Source organism: Hippichthys cyanospilos, chromosome 4 (genome assembly GCF_059441005.1).
Source record: "Hippichthys cyanospilos isolate Australia breed blue-spotted pipefish chromosome 4, RoL_Hcya_1.0, whole genome shotgun sequence".
In the NCBI taxonomy this organism is placed as follows: domain Eukaryota; kingdom Metazoa; phylum Chordata; class Actinopteri; order Syngnathiformes; family Syngnathidae; genus Hippichthys; species Hippichthys cyanospilos.
Window position 1 is genome coordinate 12,258,292 of NC_142372.1, and position 27,272 is coordinate 12,285,563.

The window sequence follows — 27,272 nt, forward strand, 5'->3', positions numbered from 1 at the left end:
CGGTCATTTTTGATCTACTGCGCCTGAACGCGCACACGGGGTAGACCGCATTTATAGAAGTCAAGCAGATAAACTTGGAAAATAAAATGAGAGCTGGATTAAAGGGTGACAATTTGGCTTCCATTTTGTGTCCTTCAGTAGGAGAGAATTAGCGCTAAATGGCAAACTAAGGATTGATGGGTACTGTCACTTCACACATTCTTGGACTTGATGCATATGTAATATAAAGGTGATTAGTGACCGCATTCGTAATAATAGCTGTTGGTTCTCCATTAACCACAAGGCAAATTTCTTAGTCAGACACACAAACAACACAGCCATGGAATAAAGGAGAGGAAGTATGAGGCTTATGCTGTGCAAGGTTGACAGGATTAGTCAAGAATCTGCCTTTGTGTAGCTTAGCCGTCCCACCCGCTGTCTGTCTGAAACCCTCCCAACCAGAACTCATGAAACAGCAGTTATCAGGACCCCACTTTGCACTCTGCATCATCGCCTAAACATAGCTGTCAGTCTTGCCTCCATGTCGGACTCAGAAGCTGTCGCGGACAGAAATAGAGACAATGCGATTCTTCTGACAGGGTTGATCTTTTTCCAGTCCTGAAAATAACCCTTGAAAGCTCGGCAGCTTCGGAAGCTTCAAAACATTGGCTCTCGATGCACGCACTAATTTGTGTAGCAGCTGAGAAATTGCATTTAATGAATATGCATTAAGGAGTTAATGTTTAAAAAAATTCACGTTTAAGAAAATATCACGTTTTGATTTACCCTTTTGGGAGGGGTGGTGGGGGGATTACATCCAGAAGATCCAGAAGATAGAGAATGATACAATTGATATTTAGATAAGAGTATCATTTTTTCTTTTGATACAAAGGTTATTTATTATTTATAAATTAGAAAAGGAATGATTCATATGTGAGGATAACTAAAAAGATAAAGCCTTTGTCTCCATATAATTGACAGATATGTTAAGAGATTTCAAATTTACACATAGAACTTATGTACGGTAATACCATTTAAGGCAGACGGATCTGTGCTGAAATGTGGAGCCATACAGTTTTGTGACCTCACAATTTCTCTCAGCAGTTTCTTTCTTTTTTCACTATTTTGCCTCATTTTTATCTTTGTGCAATCGTTCAAGTAACCTAGAGAAACCCAAAAGAGGTGCCTAGTTTTTTTTTTGCTGTCTAATTTGAAGACGTTCAAAAATGATTGGAACATCAAGCTAAACTTCATAGACTGTGAACCCACAAAGCAATTCATTCAATTTCGTCCTGTTTGTTTTGTATTTACATTATTACAAAATTTGCAACAAATATAATTTAAACGGCAACATACTAAAATGTTCTCCCCCTTTAGACAAATTGTGAGCTCTGCTTGCTGCAGCTAAGGAGTAGAAACAGTCACTTTATTTGCTTCAAGACAAACAGCTGCGGAAAAAAAAATCTGGTCCTATTCAAATCACCGTGCCCATCCCTTAAACAAATATGCAAACAGTTTTTGTATATGAACTGTGGGAGGTCATGTAAATGTCAGAATTAAAATAACAAGGCTGCTGTTCAACACTCACCTGTGCAAGTCTGTTCTGTGTTCTGGTGTGTCAGGGTTCCGCCCCAAGTCCAGGTGCTGTTCCAGAACCTGCTGGCGGAATTCCGACACCTGGTACTGGCGATCCGCTTTCTCTTGTCGTAGCTTACGTTGCCTTGCCAACCACCTCTCCTCCTCATTGTTCCTGGGAGCGATTATGGAGGTTGGGAGACTTGTCCCTACAGCACTGGGGCCCATGTAGAGGCTGTGGCCTGAGATTAGACCAGGGACTGTATGATGCGATTGTACCATAGCAGAGTGGAGTCCTGACGGGACCGGTTTTGGAGCGGGCAGGGGGGGCTCTTTGGTTTTATCTGCGATGGAGGAGAAAGATTAGTGCTTGTGTGGAAACTAAAATTGTGGGGCAACAATGGCAGTTGTGACACATACCAGCCCGATTAGGGGTGAGTCTTTCTGGCTTGGTTCGATCCTCCTGCCCTCTCATGGCATGAAGTTCAGCCAGGTAGTGGCTCTCCATAGCCTTGGAGGCTTGCAACTCTTTTTCTCTCAGTGCTCGCTCCTTTTGCCTCTCCAGTTCCTTTTCTCTTTCCCTCTCTTTCTCCCTCTCCCGTTCTCTCTCCCTTTCCCGTTCGCGCTCTCGCTCTCGTTCTCGCTCCCGTTCTCGCTCTCTTTCCAGCTCCCGCTCCCTTTCGCGTTCCCTTTCTTTCTCTCTCTCGGCCTCCCGCTCTCGTTCCTTTTCACGCTCGCGTTCCCGCTCTCTCTCGCGCTGCCGCAACTCATCCTCCAGCTGAAGCCTTGAAAGAAAAGTAGACAAAGGTAAATGGTTTGATTATGACATAAAAAAAAACAAAAATCTTAAAAACGCTCAGTATTTCAATGTCTACATCAACAGGACTGTACCTCTCAGATTGCAGTGCTGAAAGTGAAGGGTGGGTGAAGTCTCCAGGGTAGCGGACCCCTGATAGATGCATATGGACAGCAGATGGATGGATGGGGGGTAAAGCTCCCCCTGCTGGTAGCGGATAGAAAGGTGACCTCAAAGCAGAGAGGCAGAATGGGTCATCCATCCTGGAAGTAAAAAAAAAAAAAAAGTGTCAGTCTTGCCTTGGAACAGCACACCACTCACTGTCATTAACCTTTGTGCCTGTCTTCTCAAAGAGGAATTGGCGTGTCTTCCATCTCTCAAGAAAGCAGCCGTGTCTGTCAGCTAGCCTCAGTCACAGTGCAGCAGCTGTCAGAATCCGTGTTATGTTACAACTGTGTGTTGCTTGTGTATATTGGTGACATCCACAGCTCATCCTCTCATTAAACCCATTACAGTGCTGTATGTGACGGCTGCTGCACTTCTCTGATGTTGTAAGGCTGACAGGAGGGGGGAGGGGGGGGCGGAGGGCGCAATTTATGTGAGGGCCTGAAGCAAGAAGGGCCCTTTAACATATACACACTGCTGGCACACAGTCATACATAATGTAGCGTCAAAATGATACCATTTGGGAAAAGAAATTCTGCTGCTTGTACTTTCTGAGTGACCACCACTGATCCAGGAAATATCTACACTACAATAGAACTTTAAAAAAAATCATCAAAGGAAAATACTAGTTTTCAAATGTTTATTGTTACACTTTTCTACCTTGTTTAGCAATGGGGCTGGGGCAAAATATTAAATGCACTTCTCAGTATGATACACATGGGTTACACGACAACCACAAAAAATAATATAATTTAGCTTTCACAATTTTTTTTTTAAGGAAATGTAGATGCAAGTGCCATGTGAACTATGTTTACAGCAACTCACTTTACAAAAGACAGTGATAACTGTGTGTATATATATATATATATATATATATATATATATATATATATATATATATATATATATATATATATATATATATATATATATATTCTATTCATGGGAAAGATAATTTGAGAGTGGTTATGAAATGATTGAGATTTGACTATATATGTTCAAGCTGTATTCTATACAAAACAAACAAGAAAGCAAGCCCACCTGTACGGGGTGAAGGACGGGTGGGGCAAGTAGCTGGGATGGTAGTATGCAGCGGCGGCAGCTGCAGTGGCGGGGTCCAGACCCAATGGCAAAGAGGGCATGCGGAGGGCATCCTCAGTCGTGGCATAGGGCCTGAAACCACGGAGGTACTCTTCCGGTACAGGACCAGGCGGCACGGCATTAGGCAACTGTCTGGGAAGGCTGTTTAGAAAAATCAAAAGTTGATTTTTTTATTTGTACTTTGTATTGCTAACAAATGCTACGTTGGTTGAACATTGTATCGCAACGTATGAAACAGACACGCACTTGAGCGGCTGGAAACGTGAATCTTGCATCACAGCGCCAGGGGGGAGACCAAAGGCATACGGGTTTCCCAGGAGGTGGGCAGGGACTGAGGGGCCCTTTTCCTGCGAGAGGCTCGCCTCCGCACCCAGCCGTTCCCTGCTGGCCCCACGAGGCCCGGAGTCAGCCTGGGGGAGAGATGCAAGAAGAGAGCCTTATTCATTGTTTGGGCAGACATGTGAACGACACGCTTGTCAGTGTTGATGGAGCCAATCCGGGGTGGGGTGGGGTGGGGGAGCTGTTTATGATTCAGATGTCTCTCTCACAGTCTCGCCTTACCAACATGCAGCATTTCTTTGCAAACTTAAAACCCTTAACCATTTCTCAGAGGATGCATGCTGTTGAATGAAAGGGTACAGAACAAAGGCAATTTCAGGTGGGATAATCCGAAAGTCACAATAACAACATCTAAGCAAGAAATGTCATCTTTAATACTGGGAAAAAAATTGCAATGAAAAGCGCCAAAAGCTGAACAATAACTTCCTGGATCGTGTGTGTACATCTCCACACAAATATCTACAGGGAAGGCAACATCCAAAGAAAAACATCCTGCTGTCTATGTTTCTTGTCAATCCTACATCGCTGTCACCTCCCTCTCCGTCTTTGGCAGCGCGCTTGGACTCACATACGCAATTCCAAAACACACACACACACAAGCAAACACATACGCACATGGGCCGGCAGGCACGCACACACGCGCACGCACCATTTCAGAGCTACAAAGACATCCTGCTGTGGGAGTGGGAGTGCGCGTTCTGAAAGCTTCGGTATCTCTTTGGCAACAAATACAATTGCTGAACAGAGAATCTTGCAACCTTTGTAAGTTGTACAAGGAAACTGTTTACGAGGGAAAGTGAGTAGAGGAGGAACAGCACTCTCACAAAATGAGACTTGAAGCCATATAGGCAAAGTTGAGCGGTAATGAAGGCAGGAGAGGAGAAAATAGTTCTTGCCCCCACTAAATTAACCTCTGGTCCGGGCAGGATTAGACAGAAACCTTGCAACAGCTCAAGCCTCACCGCCACAGATAAAACAAATCCCATTTAGTGAGGCATTACCCAATGCGTTGTGTTTCTGCAACCGGTGACCCAAGCTGACACTGAGGTGCAATATCCATCTTCAAATGCTCTCCACATTTTTCTTTGTTTCATAAATCCACAAGTCCACATAAGTACCTTGCTTGTCAGGCTTCACTGTATAGGAATCTTGTTCAAGCTCTCAAATATTTCCTAACAAGATTATATCCCGGAAATCCAAGTAGAATATATGAAGATATGTGTAGAATAATCATAAATGAAAGTCAATCATGTAAAACTGTTTAAGATGGATCTGTGCATGTTTGTGTTCTTTCCAAACATTATGCATCTGCTCAAGTGACAATCATCTGCATTTGGGGTAGACTTATACCATATTTCTCAGAGTACAAGTTGATCTCGCTTATAAGTCGACCAACCACCCCCCCACGTTCCTTTTTTTTTTTTTTTAAATAAGCCTACCGCTGAGTTCAGTGGTTACATAGGTTATGGCTGTCCAAATATAACATATGTGGTGTGTTATTAAAATGACAAAATTAGGGTACTTTTAGATGCATTTCTTCATCATATATCGAATAACACATTATTGTGGTTATGGGGGGAGGGGTAGAGCGGAAATGAGACAAGTGTGGGGCAATGAGCATGGGTGCATAGACGCAAATGCTGAAACTGATATTGCAGCACTAAAACCATTAGAAATTTCGATGCTTTATTTTTCTGACACGACTTAATATTGTCGAAAAGCCCAAAAAGTCATCATCACTATCTGACATGCCAAATAGAGCGATCAGATCAGATTGTGGAAGGTTGCCCTTCGCCCTCCGACATCCATGCAGGCTTGTTCAAGCACACGCCGAAGGGCTGAAGGAGGCAAGTCAATCAAGGTTTTCCTTTTCATAATGCCTCAAAGTCCACCAAAACAATTATCCACGCAACCGCCTAGTTGACAACAAAGATGCAATTAAGATGACACGACAAAAGTGCCTATTTTGCAATGTTCTGCACAAACGCTCGAATGGATGCATGCTATATGAATCAGAGGTATAATAATCTTAAGCTTTGTAAATTACATGATATTACCTATTAACTTATTGCACGGTCTATCCTTATAATGAATTTGGACTTCTGGTTAATTTGAATGGAAGTTATGTCAACCAATAATCTGCTTTGTACACGCGTTTGGTGTGCGACAGGGTTTTCATAATAATGGCAGTGACTCAGTAAGTGTTGGTTGGTACAATGCCCAGATGATGATTACCACCAGAATCAACTGTTCCCTTCCACCCAATTTCACAGAAATCTCATCATAAGAGGATGCAACAAAGCGCTGCTGTGCTGCTGCTACCCTGCGATTGTCTTATCACTATCACTGCACATCCTTGTCATGTTTCATCGAAATAGCAAACGCATGAACACAAAAGTATAAATGGGAATGATTAAGCAGTGCTATAAGAATGTTTTTGTTTGCACAAGCAAAATTTGGAGTAACCCAAGGTTGTCACCATCACAATGGGCTGTAAGGATGATTTTGTTTGCATAAGCAAAATTGTGTTCAAACCAGGGTTGTCTCTATCACCTTTTTAAAATCGTTACCCTATCGATTAGTCCATTGAACAAACAACCCCAGCCATTTTTTTAAATAAACCACTAATATTGAAAGTGAGTTGGAGTGAATATAAATATTAATGACTGTTTTTATTATATCCTATATTTATGAATAACATTTGTCTATGCTAACCGGTTAGCAATCATAATTAACATTTGTGCACGGGCAATTACAATTTGCGGTCAACAAACCCAACTACAACTTAGATCACGTATCCAAATTTTTACACGTACAGTACACATGTAATTATGTTGAAGTCAGCTACCAGCTTCAACATAATTCCAAGAGAGTGGATCTGTCTTTTAGCTATCTTTTAGCTCCATGTGCTAATATTGTTTTTCATGAAATGCCAATGACTAAATCAGTAAATGTTTTAAGCACACAAATGACATCAGCCATTCAGCCACTAGGTGCTGCATTAAGACAAGCAATAGAGCCGTATGTCAAGGCAGTCTTTGCATATGTCGCACCCCACAATCTTTCCATACACGCACCCACCACTTCTCAAGTAATGCTGTCAGATGCCTTTTCTACATGGATTATTTGATTTTTATTACTTTTTAAATTGGAAATGATCCCAAATGTGATATACCCTGTTTTTTGGGGGGGTCTTTCCTCCTTTGCCAAAATTGCACCACTGCATATATCTACAAGAAAGGCCCGTGTAGAAAATGGTGGCCCAAGCATGGTCCGGCAGATCTTTGCGGCAAATATTACTGGTCCACCTATTTTCAAAGTCGACTTACCCGGATCTGTTGACTCCCCGCACAGCCAAGCAGCTATATATCAGAGAGGCAATCCCCATTCCCTATTAGATAGAAGCCTTCATTCAGCCAGGCACAAGCACACCTATGCAGACATTACACTTTGACCATTGACTTCTCTTTAACAGCATCTTGTCACGCACTAGTGCAAGTGTGCAGTACTGAAGACACCATCCATTTACAGCCATCTTCCTTTGAGCGAGTCAAGCTCCGTAACCTTCAGTGGCTGGGAGACCCTACACATCGTAGAGTGCTCGTTTACGCCTCTCAGATGGAGCCCTGACTCTAAATTGCCAATTAAAAAGCAATTACTGGCCGCAGCGGGAGCAGAATCCTGCAGTCATTAAAGCAAAATGCCAACGCACCAAACCTTCCCTCCATCGCTGATTTGGCCGTTACCCCCACCCCCATGAAAGCCTGCTTCATCTCAGGGATGCTGAATAGAAAGCAAGGCTCATATTGTATATTAACGCAGCAACAAACAAGCTTTTATTAGAGACTGTAAAGGGGTTTAGAGATAACAACTTGGTCTCCACGCTAACCATTTCCCCCGCAATTGAGTGACCTCTATGGCCTTGTAGCGCTCGATGACCACGAGGGTCTTTGTGCTCATTCAAGTGGCATCAGAGCCAAATAGGGCTCTATCTTAGCTCATGCCTAATGTTGCACAACCCCACCCCAGCTTCTTAGTCAACTGAAATTGCCTCAGCATATTCATTCTTCTGCTCCACAAAACTGGTGGAGGCCCCACAAACCTGGTGACATGAACTTTTTCTATTCTAGCTTGACCTCTTTCATAGCATTATTTACATGAGGAAAGGGACTGGATGAAACGTTAATAGACACTCCCTCCCCTCCAATCTCTGGCTGAACCTTGAACCCTGCAAGAGTTATTTTGTAAAAAGCCATCACTAAGCTGAGCTAGGGGCATTGAGGGGATCTGAGTAGGGAGTCCCGACGAGAGGACCATGGCCTAAATGCGCTTGCATTTTTCAAGATGCGTGACCTCCTCTCTGGCAGTCTGCTATAGCCACCCACCTCACCCATCCCTTCAGATCCATCAAAGTGTCCAGGCCAGTTTGTTCATGGTGCCAAGCAAGTGCTGTCCATAACCGTGTGCTTGGCCTCCACCATTAGCCCTGAGCTGAGATAAGAAGGCTTAAAGCAAGGCCATAATCCATAATCCACTCCTTATCAAAGCAAGCAGCTCTCCTTCTACCTCTATGCCTCTTTCTAATGCCCCACTACAAAACGGCAAGTGAGCGTCAGAACTCATGAGGTAGAGGACGCACTTGACTGCGTGGGTGGGAAAGGTGTGCCTCAAAGTGTAGTTGGAGGAGGATGAGGAGCCGAAGGGCTGTGGAATTCACAGAAGCTGTTCCAAGGGCAAGAGGGTTAAATAGGGAGGCTGTCACCTTGATGTCCCGGGGGCAGCTGCCATTGTTTCAATTACGGAACCAAAGATGGTGCAGTGGCATGATAGTGAACTCATGGGCCCACTAGCTATGTCAAATGTACAAATGTCAAATATGTACCACCAGTATTGTGTAACCGGTCAGGGGAGAAAAAAAAAAATCCATTAATCCCTCATGAGCCCATCTGCATGCACGCTTGTGCTAACTGGCAGGCTGAAGAATAAACACTCCATCGCCACTTAGATGGCGCACCAGGAAATAGAAGGCCTAAAAATAGAACAGCTTTTCCAAATGACTCTTAATTTTTTTTTTTTTTTTTTTACCTGGCGTCCCTCACTCCTCCAGAGGCCGTTGCTAGTCTTGGTGGGAGCAATGGTGACGACAGGTGGAGTGTTTGGCACGCTGTGGCCTGCTGGGGGAACCAGGACAGGCCCTGGACCGAGTGGACCCCTCTTGGGCGTACTGACTGGAGAGCTGTGGTTGGTGGCTGGCGACGACACTGGAGAGGATTCACTGCTGATGGAGGAGGCAGCTGGGGAAGGACAGGGAAGAGAAAGTAATGCATTAAGGCCGATAGTAGCTTGCCTTACCCGGGAATTGATTTGTCACAGTTTGTCCTGGCATATTGATACTTCAGCAGGGCACATAAATGCTTCAAATGTTGATTGGTAAATACTCCATGGTTCATGAGGAGTTTGATTCATGTAAAGTCTTTAGCAAAATGTAAGGTTGCAAAGGTGAGCAAAAGAGAAACATCATTAACGATGGATTAACCAACCAGCAAAAGGTGCAATTTTTTTTGGCCCAATTAATTTCTTTATTGGGCCTCCATAAACAAGATGTACAACGTTCTATGATTTTGTAAAGGGGTTTACTTTGAAGATAGAAGTCAGGCAGATTATCGGCTCCAATACTTGGCATTTTGACAAATAATGGGGTTATTATAATTAATAATAATTAAAATTAAGAATACTGTAAATCAATTAACCTCAGGGAATTACAATATTTAATGTTTTCGGTTAAACTTATAAGGGGTTCTGCTAATCAAAGGAACGCTAAGCACTGTTTGTTTTGAAATTAGTCAAAAACAGATAAGTGAAATTTTGACATTGCCACTTAGGAATTTTGGAAAATTTGATTTAGAAAATCATAGGGATCCTTACAAATGCTTAGCATTGTATTTAACTTCTAAGGATATGCTGATGACCCTGAGAACTCAAGACAATAAACCTTTTTGTCAGAATTTTTGTGAAAAAGAATATTAGCTCAAAAAATGTTTTCGCCCTCCTTGACTATCAACTCTATATTAAACTTTTTCAGGATCTCATTTACATTAGTATCTAAAAATAAATAAATATATCTGTATAGATTGTAAGTACCTTGTATTGAATGCCTAGAATCTGGAAAAGGTTTGGAATTTAGTTAATTATCTGTACCAGCCATGGAGGGAAAAAAAAGCTTTGACGTGTATGATGTCTGTTTAGTTGTTTTTCTAGCATTTATATTTAATGTTTCTAATTTTCAAGAGAATGTATCCTCTTGGAGGAGAGATATAAATCAAGGTCTGATACTGTGGGAAAAAACACGACTTCTTAAGAAATGTCTGTAATAATAACTACAATTCCTTCTGTCATCATTAATTTTCCAGGCTCATATATCAAGACAATTTGTTCAAATGCCTCACTGAAGACAAAAAGGGGATTGTAGCGATACAATAGCAACAGCTAGCACACTTGAAAGGCCAGATGTATGGCCCCGGGCCACTTTTATAAAGTGACAGTGATTAGGATGAGCAGCCTTGTGAGAGTCAGTCTCAAACACACCACGTAAAGGTTGCTGGGGACTGAAACAGTCATACTGAATGTACATAGTTGCACATAACTGTAGATTTGAAATTCCGCTGCAAGCACGCACACACGGCAGGTGGTAAGAAGCTGGCCCAATGAGCGCTGAGGCTTGTGTCACATTAACAAATCCCTCCTGGGACTGCCTGTAGCAGAGGGTCACAGTCTGGTCACATGCCTCACTTCTCACTTTTTCTCTTTGTAGTCCCAATGCTCCCAATGATATGCTCACATTTACACATTACAGCAGTTTCAGCATCAAGACCACACATATTTACAATAATCTGCACAATGATAAATATGATTCCTCACAAGGATGTCCAATATCTCTTATCCTTTCTTGCATAATCTTGTCCAGCGGGTCTCTTTGGCTCATCAAAAACGCATTACATAGTCAAACTGGGTCACAACCATCTCAATGGGATGCGCACTCCTATGTGAGAGCAAGGATGGGAGACAAAAGAGCATCCTTCAGCAGGTAGCTGCAGTGTCGACAATCTCACTAGCAGCCGCACAAAAGAAAGCGTTTTGAAACCGCAGGCCAGTTCCTTCCCACCTTTCCGACCATCTGAACAAAAACCACAGGCCTCTTACATATCACCATTTCTTCAGTTACCATGGTAACTGAACAGACAACATCCTCTCTTTGTGGGTGCGGTCAGGGCATTGAATGATTCTAAACTCTTGCTCTGACTAATATCACAGAATAATGAAAGGAATCAATAATGGTAGTAAGACTACTGCCCGAAAACTGAAATTCTATGGTGCGAGAAGGTTGGTGTGTAGTTGGCGAGTACAGTGAGGTGAGAAATGAAAATGAAAAATGAGATAGGTGGTGTCTGGGGGTTAAAAAAATAAAGTGAGAGTGCAAAAGAGGTGTGAGGTGAGGCAAGAGGTGGAGCAGCAAGAAAAACAGTGTGAGTATTGGTGAGGGGGGTGGGAGCATATCTTGTCTACACAAAGGCAATTAGTAGCGTAATCCTCCCCTCTCACCTCAGAGAGCCATTACTTTCCCCTGCAAGACTTGGCCAATCAATAGCTGCCCACTCAGCCTGGGGAACGGAGGTACACTTAATACAGCTCTCGTGTCCCTGCCTATTCACTGACCGCACACACCACACACACTCACAATGCTCGACAAGGATGGGGAAACAAATGAAGCTGGAAGGAGAGAAGAGGCAGAGATGAGAGGAGGGGAGCAGTGATCACAGAGATACTGTACTGCTAAGCAACAGACCTCCACTCCATTTATCCCCCCGCCGAGCCCTCCTCTCATCTCCGTTCACTTTTGCTTTCTTGCGTTAAAAGCAGAAAAGATTGGAGAAAGGGCAGAGGAGCCTAAATAATTTAATGAACAGGAAGAGAAGGTAAACAGGTGAGTGGTAAAAAGGGAGATATGTTAACACCCAAAATATAAACACAAAACCTTGGTGCCTTCCTAGTTTAACAAAATTATGATAAATTATTCTAAATAATAATAATAATATTAATAATAACGAACCAAAATCTTACTACCGTAACTATGTTTTGAATTGGAGTCAGGTCTACACCAACAGTGAATGCGGCAGCCTGTACATTACCAAAGGCACTTTTATACCTTCACCCCATTGATGGCTCCAGTCTAAATGTGCAAGTCAAGATTGGCAATTGAAATACTAAAATGTGGAGCTAAAGCATGTAACATGAACATGTAAATTGTGAAAACAAACTACTTTTAAAAAATAGCTTAAAATGAGGGTCAGATAAAAATGGTCATTATCATCAACTGGCAATCATGGCAGGTTCTATGTGGTCTCGCTAAATTGAACTGCATTTTGGGGATATGAATTTATCAGCACAACCATTCTATTTTTAACCATCTCAAATGGCAGCCATTTTGCTGCTTGTCAAATGAAAATGGCATCACAGTTGCTTTAACAACCAATCACTGCTCACCTGTTTTCGGTTTGGTCATGTAATGTTCACAAGCTGACCAGTGATTGGCCATTACATTAGCCCCAAGAAGCTGTGATGTCATTTAAAGTCGACATCATGTTCGAAAATGAATGCACCCTTGATGGATAAAACTGTTTTTCCATTTTCATACCCTTTTTCACCAGGATGCTTGATTTAAAAGAATGTTAATATCTAGTGCTTCATTAAAAAAAAAAAAAAAAACATGTCATTTTCAGTTGGCATCAAGTGGCAGAATCGCTGCACCTTGATATGAAGATAAGTGGATTTTGCTGCTTAAAGTATTAAATAACAGCTGTTTTAAGACTAAAGAAGAACAAATCACACACCAAACATTGGCTATGGCACAAATCCAGCCAGTTATAGCTTATTTATTTTGTTTTATGTGGCATTTAACATGAAGATGTTTAGCTATTTCGGAAAACATCCCCTCCTTAGTACTTTTGATCTATGCAATCAGTATAAAAATTATATTCTACAAAGACAGTTACTAAGACAGCGAGGAAGAGATGAGGCGATGTGAGCATGGAGACAGAGGCTGTTTTGATTCATGTGAAGCTTCTGTTTGGATCGTGTCCTCTATTACAAGTCTCTGCTCTCCCAGGCTGCCTCTGCACTTGACCGCTCAAGCAGAGCCACACATGCGCGCACATATTTACAACAAACAACAAACCAAGCTGTTGTCATAGGCTGAAGTTTGTTCCTTCATCCCGTGACCTCTAAGAAAAACCGAAAGAAAAAAAAAAAGATGTTCTGGCGGGCACGGTCATGCATCTTGTGCCAAGGAGGAAAACGATAGCAAATGAAAATACAGAGGAAAATGGAATACTCTGTCTTCTGCCGGCTGTACAAAGTGTACATTGCACCTAAATGCAGGAATAGATGAGGGTCAGGCAACAAATCAGCTTATGTTATATGGAGGAGGGTGTGTGGCGGTGTTGTGTCAAACGGGCTTGTTTGTGAGTGTGTCAGTGACAATCACAGCCTGGAGGCTTTTGCCTTGAAGATACATGCACAGCACAGCCAGGCAGAGCAAGCTCCAGGCAGCTTCCAGATGGAGAGGTCACAGACACACTGCCTCACCGTCCCAGTATGCTGAGAAACAAGGAGAGCCTCCTGACACACAAACATATCCACAACCTGACAAAGACCTCATCTTTTCACAAACTTGCTAATTACTTTCAAATCTTTTTCTTTTTTTTTTGTCTTGCCAATGTACTTCACCATCTTGTGCGCCTTTGTTCTCTTCCACTGTAGTCACTCGATTTCCAGGCAGGGTACAACAGTTGGTATGAAGCTGGTGATGAAATTCGGATGATGTGTCGACAAGCGTGTGAGAGGAAACAACTGTGAGGATTAAACCCAGATCTGCCTAATTAATCACATATCAGCATGCTGGGCTTTTTGAGGCAGTGTGTTATCAGCACTTTGTGTGTGTGTGTGTGTGTGTGTGTGTGTGTGTGTGTGTGTGTGTGTGTTTTGTGCCACTCTGAAGCTCATTATCCATCACCTCCCCTCTTCAGCACAACACTCAGAACACGAAACTATTCATTATACTTGCCACAGACAAGTGAAAATTCGAGTGTCTGGCTTGCACGTGCGCATATAAACAGTGACGGTGCTCTGGGATTTAAATGAGTTCAGTCGCTGACGGCAGCACTAAAACCAAGCTAATTCTTCCAGGCCACGGGGCAGTGAGTCATGCTATCCCATATACAGCATAACTCATCTAACAACAACATGACAGACTGAGTCAAAGAAAAGATGGCAGGCTGCAGCCTGACAAGCTTGCAAAGACAACCATTTGCATGCATGGGGGTGTGTGATGGGGCGTGTTGCCTATAAATACAGTCAGTCTTGACGCGGTTGGTGTTTCAAGAGTGACATGAGTCTGCCCACCTCAGGGTCATGGCTTGGAACACAAGTTTAGTTGCCCCTGGTGCCCCGACGGTTGACTCATATGTGCATCACTTCACTAGAACAGCCAGATTGCACACTCAGCAGGCAAAAAAAAAATAAGCTAGCTAGAATTTTTGTGCTTTTACAAAAAAATATTGTCATCACCCAACTCGAGTAAGCGGTTGAGAGAAATGGATGGATAAAAATGGTGCTTGAGATTTATCAGCAATTATCCGGTGACCTTTTGCACAACAGAGACAGGGAATAGAAGCCTTCGACTTGACATTCACATATTCTCATCGAGCAGCAAGAAGAGAAATATATTAAAAAGCAAAGCATCGCAATAAGAACAAGCAGAAAATAAATAAAAAAATCCTATAATAAGGAAAGCTTCAGACAAAAAAAAAGCTTCAGACAAAATGGCTTCTGTAGGAAGAATTTTCTCTTCAGGAGAGATAGAAGTAAAAAGTAATAGAGCGTATATACAGGGTTGAGGGCGTGAAGTGAGATGAAGGGGAGAAAGATCGTGAGGGAGGTGATGAGAGCCGAGTCCTCTCTCTATCTGCACTCAATAAATCATTTACAGGGGAGCAACGTGTCTGGGGACAACCAGGATGCTGATTTAAGAGACAGTGCAAGAGTGGGCAACAGGGCGAACTGGGTCTCTACAAAAAGGAGATATGATCTTGCACAGGCTTCTATAAAACCCCGTTGGGCAGCATGAAAGCCACAAAGTGGCCACACTGCAACAAAAGTTCTAATGGACTGAGGTTAGCAATGTGGCTGATATTGCAATATTCTGGATCATAACTGTAAACTCCCTCGGTTTCACTACACCAGCATCAGATAGCAGCGGTATTGATATCCGATGTCAAAGCATGCAAATTTACACACTTGATGTCAACTTGCACTTGATGTGGATCGCAGTATACATGTACATCCGTATGACTACATCTTTTTAAAAATTATAACATCATAAATATTTCTTTCTAAAGATCAGGACCATAGCATCACACCAATGTCAAGAACCAAGCCGAACATCTCTACATGCTGACAACATTGGATAATTTGTGGTCTTGACTGTTTCTATTGTTACAAACCATATACGACCGGCAGTGGACAGGTCTTTGCATCTCGAAAACTATCACTTTTTAGTATTAAAAAAAAAAAAAATGGCTTGTTTATTGAGCCTCCAACATTCTATTGTTAAACAGATGAAGCAATCTGCAACATTTTAGACAGGTCAATAATTTCAATAATTTTCAAATATGGAGCCGGAAAAGATTTAATTTAGATTTACAGAATTTGGGTAGTTTGACCAAATGTGTACATTCCAAACAACAGAGACAGCTTATAAGACTGCATCATAGATGGTTATAATATCATTATCGTGAGAAGAATAATCATGATAATATCTTGTAAGTTATCTTACAGTTTTCACCACTATAAAGTAACCGTCAAATGTTCATTTGGGATTTTAGCATGCAGTTATTCATTCTTGTTGGTGGTCTGCGCTGTGTGCCGTTCTAGTTACATCACCCCAAAAAGCATGCCATTTTCAGGTATTTATTTCTGAATTAAATACGTAACTTACAGCCATAACCAATATAGCCATTTAATATGCCCTGAGGACAGAATAAAGCACTTGTGTAAAAAGTAGCAGGCGTTTAATGGGTAGACCATGAAAAGTAACAGCTGTTGACGATAAACTGATATTTTGAAGACTTTAAAAAAAGTTACTGTGAAAAATGCTAGTTACTTTAGCAATCACATTCAGAGGGCAATATTTAAGATCATGAAAAGCACAGATGCTACACCAGACAATGCAGAAAATATATTAGCAAGAAGAATGGGAAGGGCAAGCTGGAATTTGCCAAGGAGTACAGCGATGAGTCAAAAAGACAAAGCTTACTCTTTACCAACATGATGGAAAGGAAAAAGCTTCAGGAAGAAAAGAATGTGCTCGCAATCACCAATAAAAGCTCATCTCTAAAACTCATTAGAGGTAATGTCATGGCTTGGACTTGCATGACCTCTTCAAGGACTGGCTCCCACATCTTCATTGTTGGCAAAATTAGCAAAACTAAATTGTTACATTTTATATGCTAATTTAAATCAACATGCTGATAGAGATCCTCCAGTGTTCCGTATGCTAATGACTCAAAATGCACTGACGTTTGCAAACACAACAAGAGTTTATCACTGGCAAGTGAAAGGTTTTAGGTAATGTCAATCCCCAGAATCTAACCCAATAGAGCATGCAGACCGACCCAATTTTGGGGTTATTCAACTGACGGTACTCTTCAGGCTGAATTAATAACCCTAAAAAAAAAAAAAAAAAAGACCCAACTTTTTGGGGTTCTTCGTGTGACCATGTGGATCACATGAAAGCCATCACAACAAACCCCAAAATATTGTTGTTTTGTGATTTATTCATTTGACCCAACTTTTGGAATTATCTATTAACGCCAAAATGTTAGGCTGGATAGAAATACATTAAAGACAAAAAAAAGTTGGGTTAAAGAAATACCCAAACATGTTTTGGACAAAACAACCCAATGTGCCTTTTGTGCGATTATTTTGAAGATTATTCATTTGAACCAAATTGGGGTTAAAAAAATAACAAATAAAAGTTGGGTTAAATAAATGAAGTTGGGTCAGTCCCTTTTTGTCTTTTTTTGGAGTAATTATTGACCCAATTTTTCGTGTGCAGAAAGAAAATGCAAAGGTGAGGGTCACAGGCTTGCTAGAGTAACTGTATGTAAAAGAATGGAAATCAAGCATTAAACCTTATTTTCTATTTTTAAGTACATTTTCCAATATATTTCCTTTGAGAATTGGGGGTTTGGTTACAACTATTGCTATTTCATAAGTTCTGTCTGATTCTGAAGTTAGTCTACAGCACATTTGCGAAAAAGCAAAAGTACTAAATAAATAAATGGCTCTCAAGCACAAATAAAACGACAACAACTCTTTAATGTGGACAGTTGGTAAGAGGCTTGGACTTAATGCTTGCGTCACAATTTTACCTCGTGGTTCTTCTGCCTGTTTTGCCAGTTTTCGGAGGGCTGCAGCGAATCCGGAGTGAGCCGATTGGGCTGCTGGGCTTCCATTGGCTACGATAGAGCCGTTAAGAGGTGACGGGGTGAGAGGGCTGACCGTCGCCGTTGTACGGGTTGCCGTGGAGATCATTCCTAAGGATGGTGACTTTGGCTCATGGCTCATGCCTGGAAATAAACAGAAGGGACGCAACGATTTTAATATTCAATAGAGAATTTAGGAAACCGATGAAATGATGAGTGAAGTTTACAATTTACTATTGGCTGACGGGTATGCAAATGAGCCAAGCAAAAGAATGAAAAAAAAAAAAGAGCGACATAAAGCCATTCTACTGCACAGCGCCAGTGCGGTGCTGAGTTTCTGTGACAGCTGGAGCGGATGGATATCTGTGGCGTGAGGGGCAGAGGGCCAGTCATTGTATAGCTTGAGGTCATGGGTGAGAGGTTACGAGGGCAGGTTGACCCTCCGCAGCCGAGAACTAAAAGTCTGGCTGTATGTCTGCTTGAGGTCAAAGGTGAAAAAATACACAATGCCGGAACAGTGTACGCTCGACACAATCAAAGTGATTGTGTTACCTCGCGTGTTAACTGCGCATGTTATCACGGTTTACGCGTTTACCACACGGCTTCCTCAAATGGCACAATGGAAAAGGCTTATTTTTTCTGCAAGACAGTTGGAAGGGAAGAACGGGTGGGAGGTGGTTTCTTTCCTTCCTGTGTGTGTTTGTGTGTATGTGTTGAAAGGTGACACCGCGTTGACAGCCCCTCAGTCAGTGGAATCCCTAAATGCCAGAAGGGCGTGCGATAGCCTTACGTGCTCCGACAACACACACACACACACACACACATATACAAAGGGCAGTTTAGAGGACAGCCTACATTCATAGTAATGTACTCATGAAGCTCATTCAAAAAAATGACCCGGTGACATGGAAAAAAAGTCAATAACATAACCGTATGAATGCAATTTATATTGGAGTTTACTCTCAAGGCTGAGAGAGCTAAAAATAGATGATGTCCCCTAAGGAGCCGAGCAGCACGGCACCCTGCATGTGTCTGACACATACTCAGCAGAGAGGGAGAGAGAGAGAATAACATTCCCAACTGCTCACAGATAGTCCTGTAACCCCCCAGTTACCCGATGCACTCCGTGTGAACCCGGTGCACAATTAATAATGGACTCAACAATGACTACTGGCTGAACAATACACAGCGCGACATTAGAAGAGTGGTAAACACACACATTGCCCTGTTCGATTACACTACTCAGTAAAGCGCGTTTCTGGCAGATAGATTCCGTAAAGGTGGAAGAAGTCAGCTAAAGAGTGTAAACGAAAGACAAACTTACCGTTTAGTACATGTACATAATTAGACGCAATAAAGACAGAAGGCTGCGGGGGGATCGCACACATCAAGCCACATGGTGAAAGGGAGGCAGACGAGCATTAAGCATGACAAACAAACACACAGCCACACATCCGGAGGTCTGGCCCCAGTTCCTGTCACCTCCACTCATCAGCCCCCCACCCAACAGACAAACAGACTGTGTGGTTGTAGCGCCTTACTGCACAAAGGAGTGGAAGCGCCCGGATCCCCCATGTCTGCATCTTCACATTCAGCCCGCACCAGCGCGCACCGGCGGCCACTGAGAGAACGGACACCATCTTCCTGCTCTCCTCTCTCGCTCCCTCACGTCTATCTATCTGGCCGCCTGCTTTCCCGTCTCTGGCGCTGCCTCTCACAAAGAGCGTTTGGAGCTTATCTAACAAAGCAACACACCACACGCGCTGCCTATCTCTCCCCTCCGTGCTCTCGCTCGCTCCCTCTGAGTGAGAAAACAGAAATTCTTAGCCTAGCAGCTGCTGCGATGTCACATGACCTCATCCCCCCCTGCCGCCGCCGCCGCCACCCACCCACACATAAACCTCCCTCCTTCACACTCTCCCCCCTCCGCCGCTCTCAACCTATAATTCCTTAACCATTTGTAGATAACAGACACAGGCATGCTTGGCTTGCCAAGACGAGCTGGGGGAGGGGGAGAGCAGCAGAAGATGCTCAGCCGTTCGCCACGCCTGACCCCTTTGGCGTGTGTGCATGAGTTAGATGTGTGAGCTCGCATTGACGCAATTGGAAACACAAAGGTTTGGTAAATTCCCCTTACTTCCTCTAGACGGAAAGACATGTTGCGGCCTGTGACGAGCCCTCAAGCGTTGAGGAACCATGGTGTTAGGAGCGTTGCCCACGATGAGCTCATCTCAATTTACTTTATAGCCTTGCTTAGTTTGTCATAGCTAATTTCACGATTGGAACAATGGAAACACACAGAAAAGGAAGTCCCCCAGCCCAAACTGAGGATGGTGTATTTACGACAGGCCAGGGGCACTCAGGGCGAGCGTCGTGGAGTGTATTGGAAAAATAAAAGCACTGCTTCCGCTCTCTCTGTCCTGCTCTCACTGCAGGGGTGTGAATGGGTCATTTTTTTAGTGGCTTCCTGCTGCCATGTCTCCTCTTTTCTCAGAAGAGCAAGGGAGCAGACAGGCGAGGCAGATGACAGCGGAAAGAGATTACCTTTGGGGCACAGCTACACGGTGGCGAGCACAGAGCCAAAGGCCACCTTTTGACAAAGCGCTGCTCTGTTCTTCAGGACATGCTCTCACTCTATCTCCCCATCTTCACACACCACAGCTTGTTCTTATCATGAGGAAACCACCATCAGAGGTCTGACCCAGATTGAGTCAGGTGAGCTACATGCTGTCACAACAGTATCATGAGAGCAAACATGATTACAGGGTAATATTAAGGACCAAATTATAAAGCAACGTACATCATCAATCGGAACTCCTTTTTAATTAAATCATTGTCTGAAGTTCATTTTTTTTGGTTCTAACAGACATTAAATATTGTCCATGTTTTGTTTTTTTTTCTTCTTTTTGTGTTAAAACAACCTTAACAATGCCATCAGAGCTACAAAAAAAGCAATAAAAAACTGGCATACAAAGTGCAAATAGCACAATATTACCTCATTGGCCACAATCACACAAACGTAATTCGTTTTTAACTGTCAAGTATCGTCATTTTAACGAGCTCCTGACTTGTCATCAATGTACAGTACAGCACCTATGGTGGCTAATAAGTATGTCAGTTAAATGTCTCCCTTAAGAACTGTGCATAGTACACGTGGAACAAAAAATGTTCTCATCATCATCATCTTGGCAAGCTCCTGACTTGTCTTTAATGTGCAGTATAGTGCTTCTTGTGTCTAATAAGTATGTCAATCAGCTGTGCATAAGAAATGTTTATATACGCGGAACATTTTTTCCCGCTTTTTTCCAGTTTCAACCTTAAAATAAATGACCTGATAATTAAATCTTTTTACATCTCACATAACATGCCTCTTCCAACCAAATCAGAACTATGACCTATGATTTTTTTCTCTTGACAAATGTTGGGGTTGAAAAAAAAACCTTTAACAAGATGTGTGTGTGTGTGTGTGGGGGGGGGGGGGGTGCACTAGACGTGATTACGGCACTCTACCTACAGCCAGTCTTACAAGAAGATCGCGGCTCTATGAGTATCCAGCAGATGGCGTCATCCCCCAGTTAACTGGTAAAGCAGGGCAGATCCAAGCGTTTGCCTTTTACATCTACCGTAATCACATGCAAGATAGGAGGGGAGAAACAGATTTAACTGACAATACTCTTTTGCATGAAACTCTAAGGAGAGGTGAGTACACAATATGTTTTGGCAAAGGCACCACAGTTCAACAGTTGCACTGACAACCCAGTTGTTAAAAGGAATCTGTTATACACACTGAGCATTCTCTGCTACGGTGCCCTCAGGGAAAATGAAACAAAATGTCTGAAAAACGGAATGTAGATTACAACAAACCACAAACACGCACACACAGTCTGAAAAGAATGCCTGCTAAATGGCATACAGTAAACACACAGTTTTAACACCCCACAGAGTAAAGCTGATCACTAGCCCCCCCCATCACCAAATAAACACATGTGGTTCCACCTTTTAGTGGTTTGAATTCGGATTACTCTCTCTTTCTCTCTCTCTCACACACTCATAAAATAAATCCTCTTGGCTCCTGGGTGCCCTGGCCAGTGGGGGAGATAATGCAGTAGCAGCTTTGGCGACTGGGTTAATCTTTAACCAGGAAGGGATTTGCCTATCAGCTTGTTAAAACTAGCAATGGCAGCCCATCGGACTGATCCATCAACCATCTCGTTGAAGGCAAGTATAACAAAGCGAGGTGAAAAGAGGTTCGCCCACAACAACGAGAGAAGCATTGTACACTTCAGAAAAGAGAAGATGAGTTATTTATTTACTGTATTTGTTTTTTAAATAAGCTTGGCAATGGTTTTAGCACCCTTGTGTTAAAAATGTGGGTACTATTCACTGACATGCCGCATTTGGTGAGGAAGTTAGCTAAACACATATTCATATCAAACTCGAGTACATTCAATATTCTTACTGCTTGTTGACTTTTTCCACTGTACTGTACGAGCAGAACAAATACACTATTTACCCTGTACAGGTTCTTCCAGAAACCTGCTTGAGGGGTTTGACTATTAGTGACTATGGTTCATACAAGAAATTTGTCAATTCTCCTTTGTTTGTAGATGAGCTTAAACGACATGGGCGATTGCCAATAACACACCAGTGACTTGTGTGTGTGTGTGTATATGCGTACGTATGTGTGCATGTGCGTGTGTGTATAGAAATGTTCAGATCATAGAATCTTATGAGTTGCGAAAGTTGACCACAGGGACTTTGCTCACCAGAGAAGTCAATTTCCATCTGAGGGCCGGTTCAACTTCCTGTCATGGTGAAATTAGCCAGTGTTAAGTAGCTCAGCCACTCATACGAGAGGGATTTGTGAGATGAGAACATGTCATCTGCTATGGCTGACAGACTTGTTAGCTGTGCTGACAAGGCTGTCCAAGGGGGGCGGGCATGTCAGAGCACTTCTCACTACAAAAGCGTTGAAGAAATACAAGTGATGTGGACAAGCAAAACTAGCAGCAGGATGGACAAAGGGAATTACCTCACTGAATTACAGGGAGCCCTTAAATGGATTTAAACTACAGCTTCAGTCAAGTATTTGGACAATGACATATTGTACGATTCATATACTACACCACATATGGGTTACATTTAAGAGGTTTTTGGAGGGGAAAAAAAACATTATAATAAATATAGCCATTGCAGTCTCTTTTCATTTAAGGGTCAAAAGCATTTGGAAACCGTGACATAATATTTGACAATTTCTCAGGAGGCCATTCACATTCACACATCAAATTCAGTTTCCTCTTGAAGATGCTTTAGCAAAACTAAGTGTCAGAGTGAATAAATGACAGCAAGAAAATAATATCTAAGATTTGACAAATAAATACGGACCTAACTGTACATAAAACGCATTGGGGGTTGGGCAAAGGTCATACTTTCAGTTTTGCATGTATGGCATAATCATGTATATGTATGGGGTATGTCAAGGCACCTCAGAAGTTGTGTGAGATTTTAACCACATTTTTGCAGCTCTCAGCAAAACTAACAACAGGAACTAACGGGAACAATTTCATTTTTTCTTTTCAAATAAAGAGCATATTAATTCCAACATCTAGCAACTTACTGCTTAAGTGTGTTATAGCATGCATACATGCACCTTACATATCCTGCACAGTGCAGGAACGCTGCTTCCATTCAATCTACTCCATAATATACTCAGAATAGTATACAGTAGTATACATAGATAGTATACAGCTGTGAACTGAAAGTTCTTCCAGATCATAAAGCTAATATCAAGATGTGCAAAGTTGTTATCTGGGTAAAGGTGCCAACAGTGAAATGATGAAAAAATATATAGTTTTAATACTATTTTCTAACCGAATAATTCATCACTATTTATTCAGAATGTCAAAGACAAAAATAATTATTTACAAGTCAGGATATTTTTGAATAATGGAAAAAAAAAAACAATTGCACATCATCCACTCGCTGCACAGCACAGCAGGATAAACCTGCTCTGGTGGTTCCAGGTTTGTTTGACTTCAAAGATGAGATGTCAGGGCAATCTACCCTTGAGCGTGAAAGAACGGATGTTTCCGTTTGCGTGCTTGCAAACACACACACACATGCTCACACACACCTGCAAGTGCATGTCTGAGCGCGTGCACGTCACCTCATTTGCCTCATGGCAAAGGCCAAGAAATCATATCAAGGAAATCCTGCCACAGTAGCTGTGCGGCTACCGAGTTGGCGTGAGAAGGAAGACAAAGAGTCAGGGTGAGAAATGAGGAAGGGAGGAGCGAAGAATCAGGAAGACAGCCAGCGAGCGTTGCCTGTGTGAGAGCTGTCATTATACAGCAGGCCTCCATTATGCAGCTACAGCGGAGAACAGAGTACATCTCCCTCTGACCTCACTTTCTCACAGTCTTTAGTAAATGCGCGCGCGCACGCACGCACACAGCTACCAACATACACACATACAGCACAAAAGAAATACTACACAGGGCGATTTAAGTGTGCTCTCATTATTCATCCCTCACCTCCTACTTCGCCGCCGCTCTTCTAGTCACAGTGCACACCACCTCAACCTGCATGGCAGTAGCTTGTAACAAAACACAAATTTCAAAAGACCAGCCGGCCCCGCTTCCCTCTCGTCTCCCTCCTCTCCCTTTATTCGGAGAAACACATCCACAGAGAGTCTGTCTTGAGGGGAAGCACGAGCTCAGATGATTTTTTTTTCTCCTTCCTGCATCCGACGCCGCCACCCCGACAGCGCCATTTCCTCTGTCTGTTAATTACATGCTGGCTGTAGCCGAGGTTGCCGCGCGCGCGTGTTTGTGCGTGTCATCCGAGGAGTGTGCGGCTGTGTTCTCGGAGACACCAGCGTGGGCGCGTGACAGCACAGTCTGGTTACGCTTGACAACCCTGCTTAGGGTGCAAGCACACATATGCAGACACACACACACACAAAGTAGCAGGCGCACAGTCGAGCCTTCTGCCTTCTCTGGCTCTCATGGCCCGTGCCCCAGGAGTCAAGCTGCTGTCTGTGTGGCTGCGCTCTCTCAGCAGCTTCTCGCTGAGGGGGACGCATTCCCCGCTGCTCCTCTAATGAGGGGGCCAGTTTCAGCACCAGCCCAGCTGTTCGGCTGAGAGGAGGCGGGGAGTCCGCTCCTTTAACTTGCCCGTCCTCGCCATCGTCGGCTACGCCGTCATTGGGCCCTGCTCGCCTTGTCGCTTAAAACGCATACTGCATAGAGACTGAAAGGTGACAGTGCGGAAACATGTCACAGATATGGCGCGCGTGAAATCAAACGGAGGCACACACATAGACCAGAAGCAATGTCAATTAAGCAGGTTAAGACTCCTGACAACTTCTACAGTTACACAATCAAAAGTGTCCTCTCCACCACCATCACACGGTCTGCTACGGGAACTGCACGGCACAAGACAGGAAGGCTCTCCAGCGTGTGATCAAGACCTCACAGCGCATCTGTGGAGCAGCCTTTCCCTCACTGCAGGAAATCAACCACACGAGGGTTCTGCGGAGAATACGCGACATCATCAAGGACAGGACACACCCACAAAACAACCTGTTTGAAATACTGCCAACAGGCAGACGCTACATGAGCCTGAGGGCCAGGACTGCCAGACTGGCAAACAGCTTCTACCCACAAGCCGTCGGGATGCTCAACAAATCCCTCACAAACTAATCTGCCTCCTACTGCACACATTAACAATATCTTGCATTAAAAAATGTTTTGCGCTACATGATATTCTGCACTACATTATTAGCACCATTGTCTCTGTAGTTTATTGCTATATATTTATTGCTCGATTATGGAATGTAGTCTGCTGCTCAGGGAAGTGAACAGAATAATTTCATTGCGTGGCACAACTACATATGACAATAAATCTCTTGGATCTTAAAGCAGCTGTGACACAAAAATCAAGTACAACTAACACGCTACACTTACACTATACACTCCATATTCTACTTTCTATCAACCGTATTTATAATTTGTGTATTTTACATTTTCTACCTCTACAACTTCGGAGATGTGCAAAATATCATTTATCACTGACAGTAATTAGATGGTAATTAAAGTGTTTAACTTCAATATGCTGCAAAAACAGTTTTTTGCTAAAGGCTGCTTGTATTTTTACAAAGACATATGAAACCACAATGCAAGTCCTCATACTACGGGTGTCCCAATCAACTATTGACATACCTGCCCTCCACCCCCATCCCCCCCACAAAGGATGATATCGGTCTATAGCCATCATCTCTGATATTAACACAGATACAGCAAAAGCAGCCAATTTCACAATCCACTCCTGTTCTTCTATCCAAACAAATAAACACCCGAAAGCAAACAAATTTGGTCACTAATTTAAGAAATGCAGTATGACATGTTTAGTATAAGGGCATAGATTTCAAAGCGCAATTTACTTCCCATTGTGATAAAAGTGCAGCAAATATTTCACAGTAAATAACTTTCTATAGAACTATCCACTGATTTTTATTCAAACATATGGACTTGATGCATACACATGAATTCTGATATGTGATGTCATTGAGAAATGGAAAGAGGAGCTACATTAACTTCATTTTTCATCTTAAATATGAAAAAAAATAAATAAAAAACCCTCTACCTGTGCCAAAAGATGACAGATAAGGCATATGGACAGCATCGAAAGCTCTGTGCATGAGTTGAGGAAAACAAAATATGACAGTCAGCTGATTGCATTGATGTCAGTCACAAGGGGGAAGGGTGAATGTGTGTGTTTCAAGTGGCAAACAGACAAACCATGTTGAAGAAAGATAGAGGCAGGCCGATAGAGAAGGAGCGACGACGGCATGATAACAGTAGAAAAGGCCTTTGTAAAAGAATAGCCTGTAGTGCAATGCCGGGTTAAACAGACTGAAACAAACAAGACAGACCCACACAAACACATAAACACAAGTGGAACATACATTACATACGGCGCACACTCACATTAATAATGGTGAATGAGAAAGAGGTGAGGGCTAGTAGTCAAGCATGGTCAATGCTGAGTGTGTATCATTCCCTTATCTAGTGTGCTCATGTTGCCTGGCCTGTTTGTTTAGCCGCTGCTTATCAGTCTGAGCGACAACGGCAGCAGCGAGTGCCGCCTAACACAAACGGGCGTGCAATATCTACAGGTATCTAAAGGTGTGGTGTTGTGAATGGAGCCAGAGTCACTCAAGGAAACTGCAACTATTTCACCATAAATGTTTAGTCGGCATCTGTTCTCTTTGTGATTTTTTTTTAAGAGTGAGTCAAACTGGTTTTGAGACTGGAGTGGTGAGGAAATGTGGTATATGACAAACTAAAGTAAATAGACGCAAATCTGAAAAAAATAAGAATTGGATGACCTGCATAGAAGTTACTTTTTTATGGGATTACTTAGAATAGAAGGGGTATGTGCTGTGATAAGCAAATTCAGAATAAATTCTCAACTAGTCATGGGCTGATTACTGTGTTGTTGAAAAAAATCACGGTTTCAATAACAGCTAATACTGTCTGCAAGTGGTAATGAGCACTTATCTTTTGTGCTTATTCTAACAAAAGGGAGGTGGGGTTAAATAGAGCAGAAGATGATTGGCCGCTTGCAGAGTTGACTCAACAAGGCGCCTCTTAAAACATAATTAGATGGCAATCATTGTTTGTCTTTACTCCTTTGCACCTAAGCAGCATGTTGGAGGATATGACACGTTTGTGTGGCTAAGCCATTCAATTCGCTGAATTTTGATGATGTCA

The 27,272-nt window shown here is 42.7% G+C and overlaps 1 protein-coding gene across 1 annotated transcript in view; it reads right to left on the reverse strand.

Annotated features, from left to right (window-relative positions):
- gse1b (Gse1 coiled-coil protein b) overlaps positions 1-27,272 on the reverse strand; it is a 162,456-nt gene that overhangs the window by 10,260 nt on the left and 124,924 nt on the right. Inside the window, exons 3-9 of the mRNA XM_088412295.1 lie at positions 17,443-17,640; positions 9,041-9,249; positions 3,863-4,026; positions 3,557-3,757; positions 2,446-2,613; positions 1,975-2,339; positions 1,568-1,898 (exon numbers count right to left, since the gene is read on the reverse strand). Coding sequence (XP_088268421.1) covers positions 1,568-1,898; positions 1,975-2,339; positions 2,446-2,613; positions 3,557-3,757; positions 3,863-4,026; positions 9,041-9,249; positions 17,443-17,640 — 1,636 coding nt within the window. The remainder of the gene's footprint in view (positions 1-1,567; positions 1,899-1,974; positions 2,340-2,445; positions 2,614-3,556; positions 3,758-3,862; positions 4,027-9,040; positions 9,250-17,442; positions 17,641-27,272) is intronic.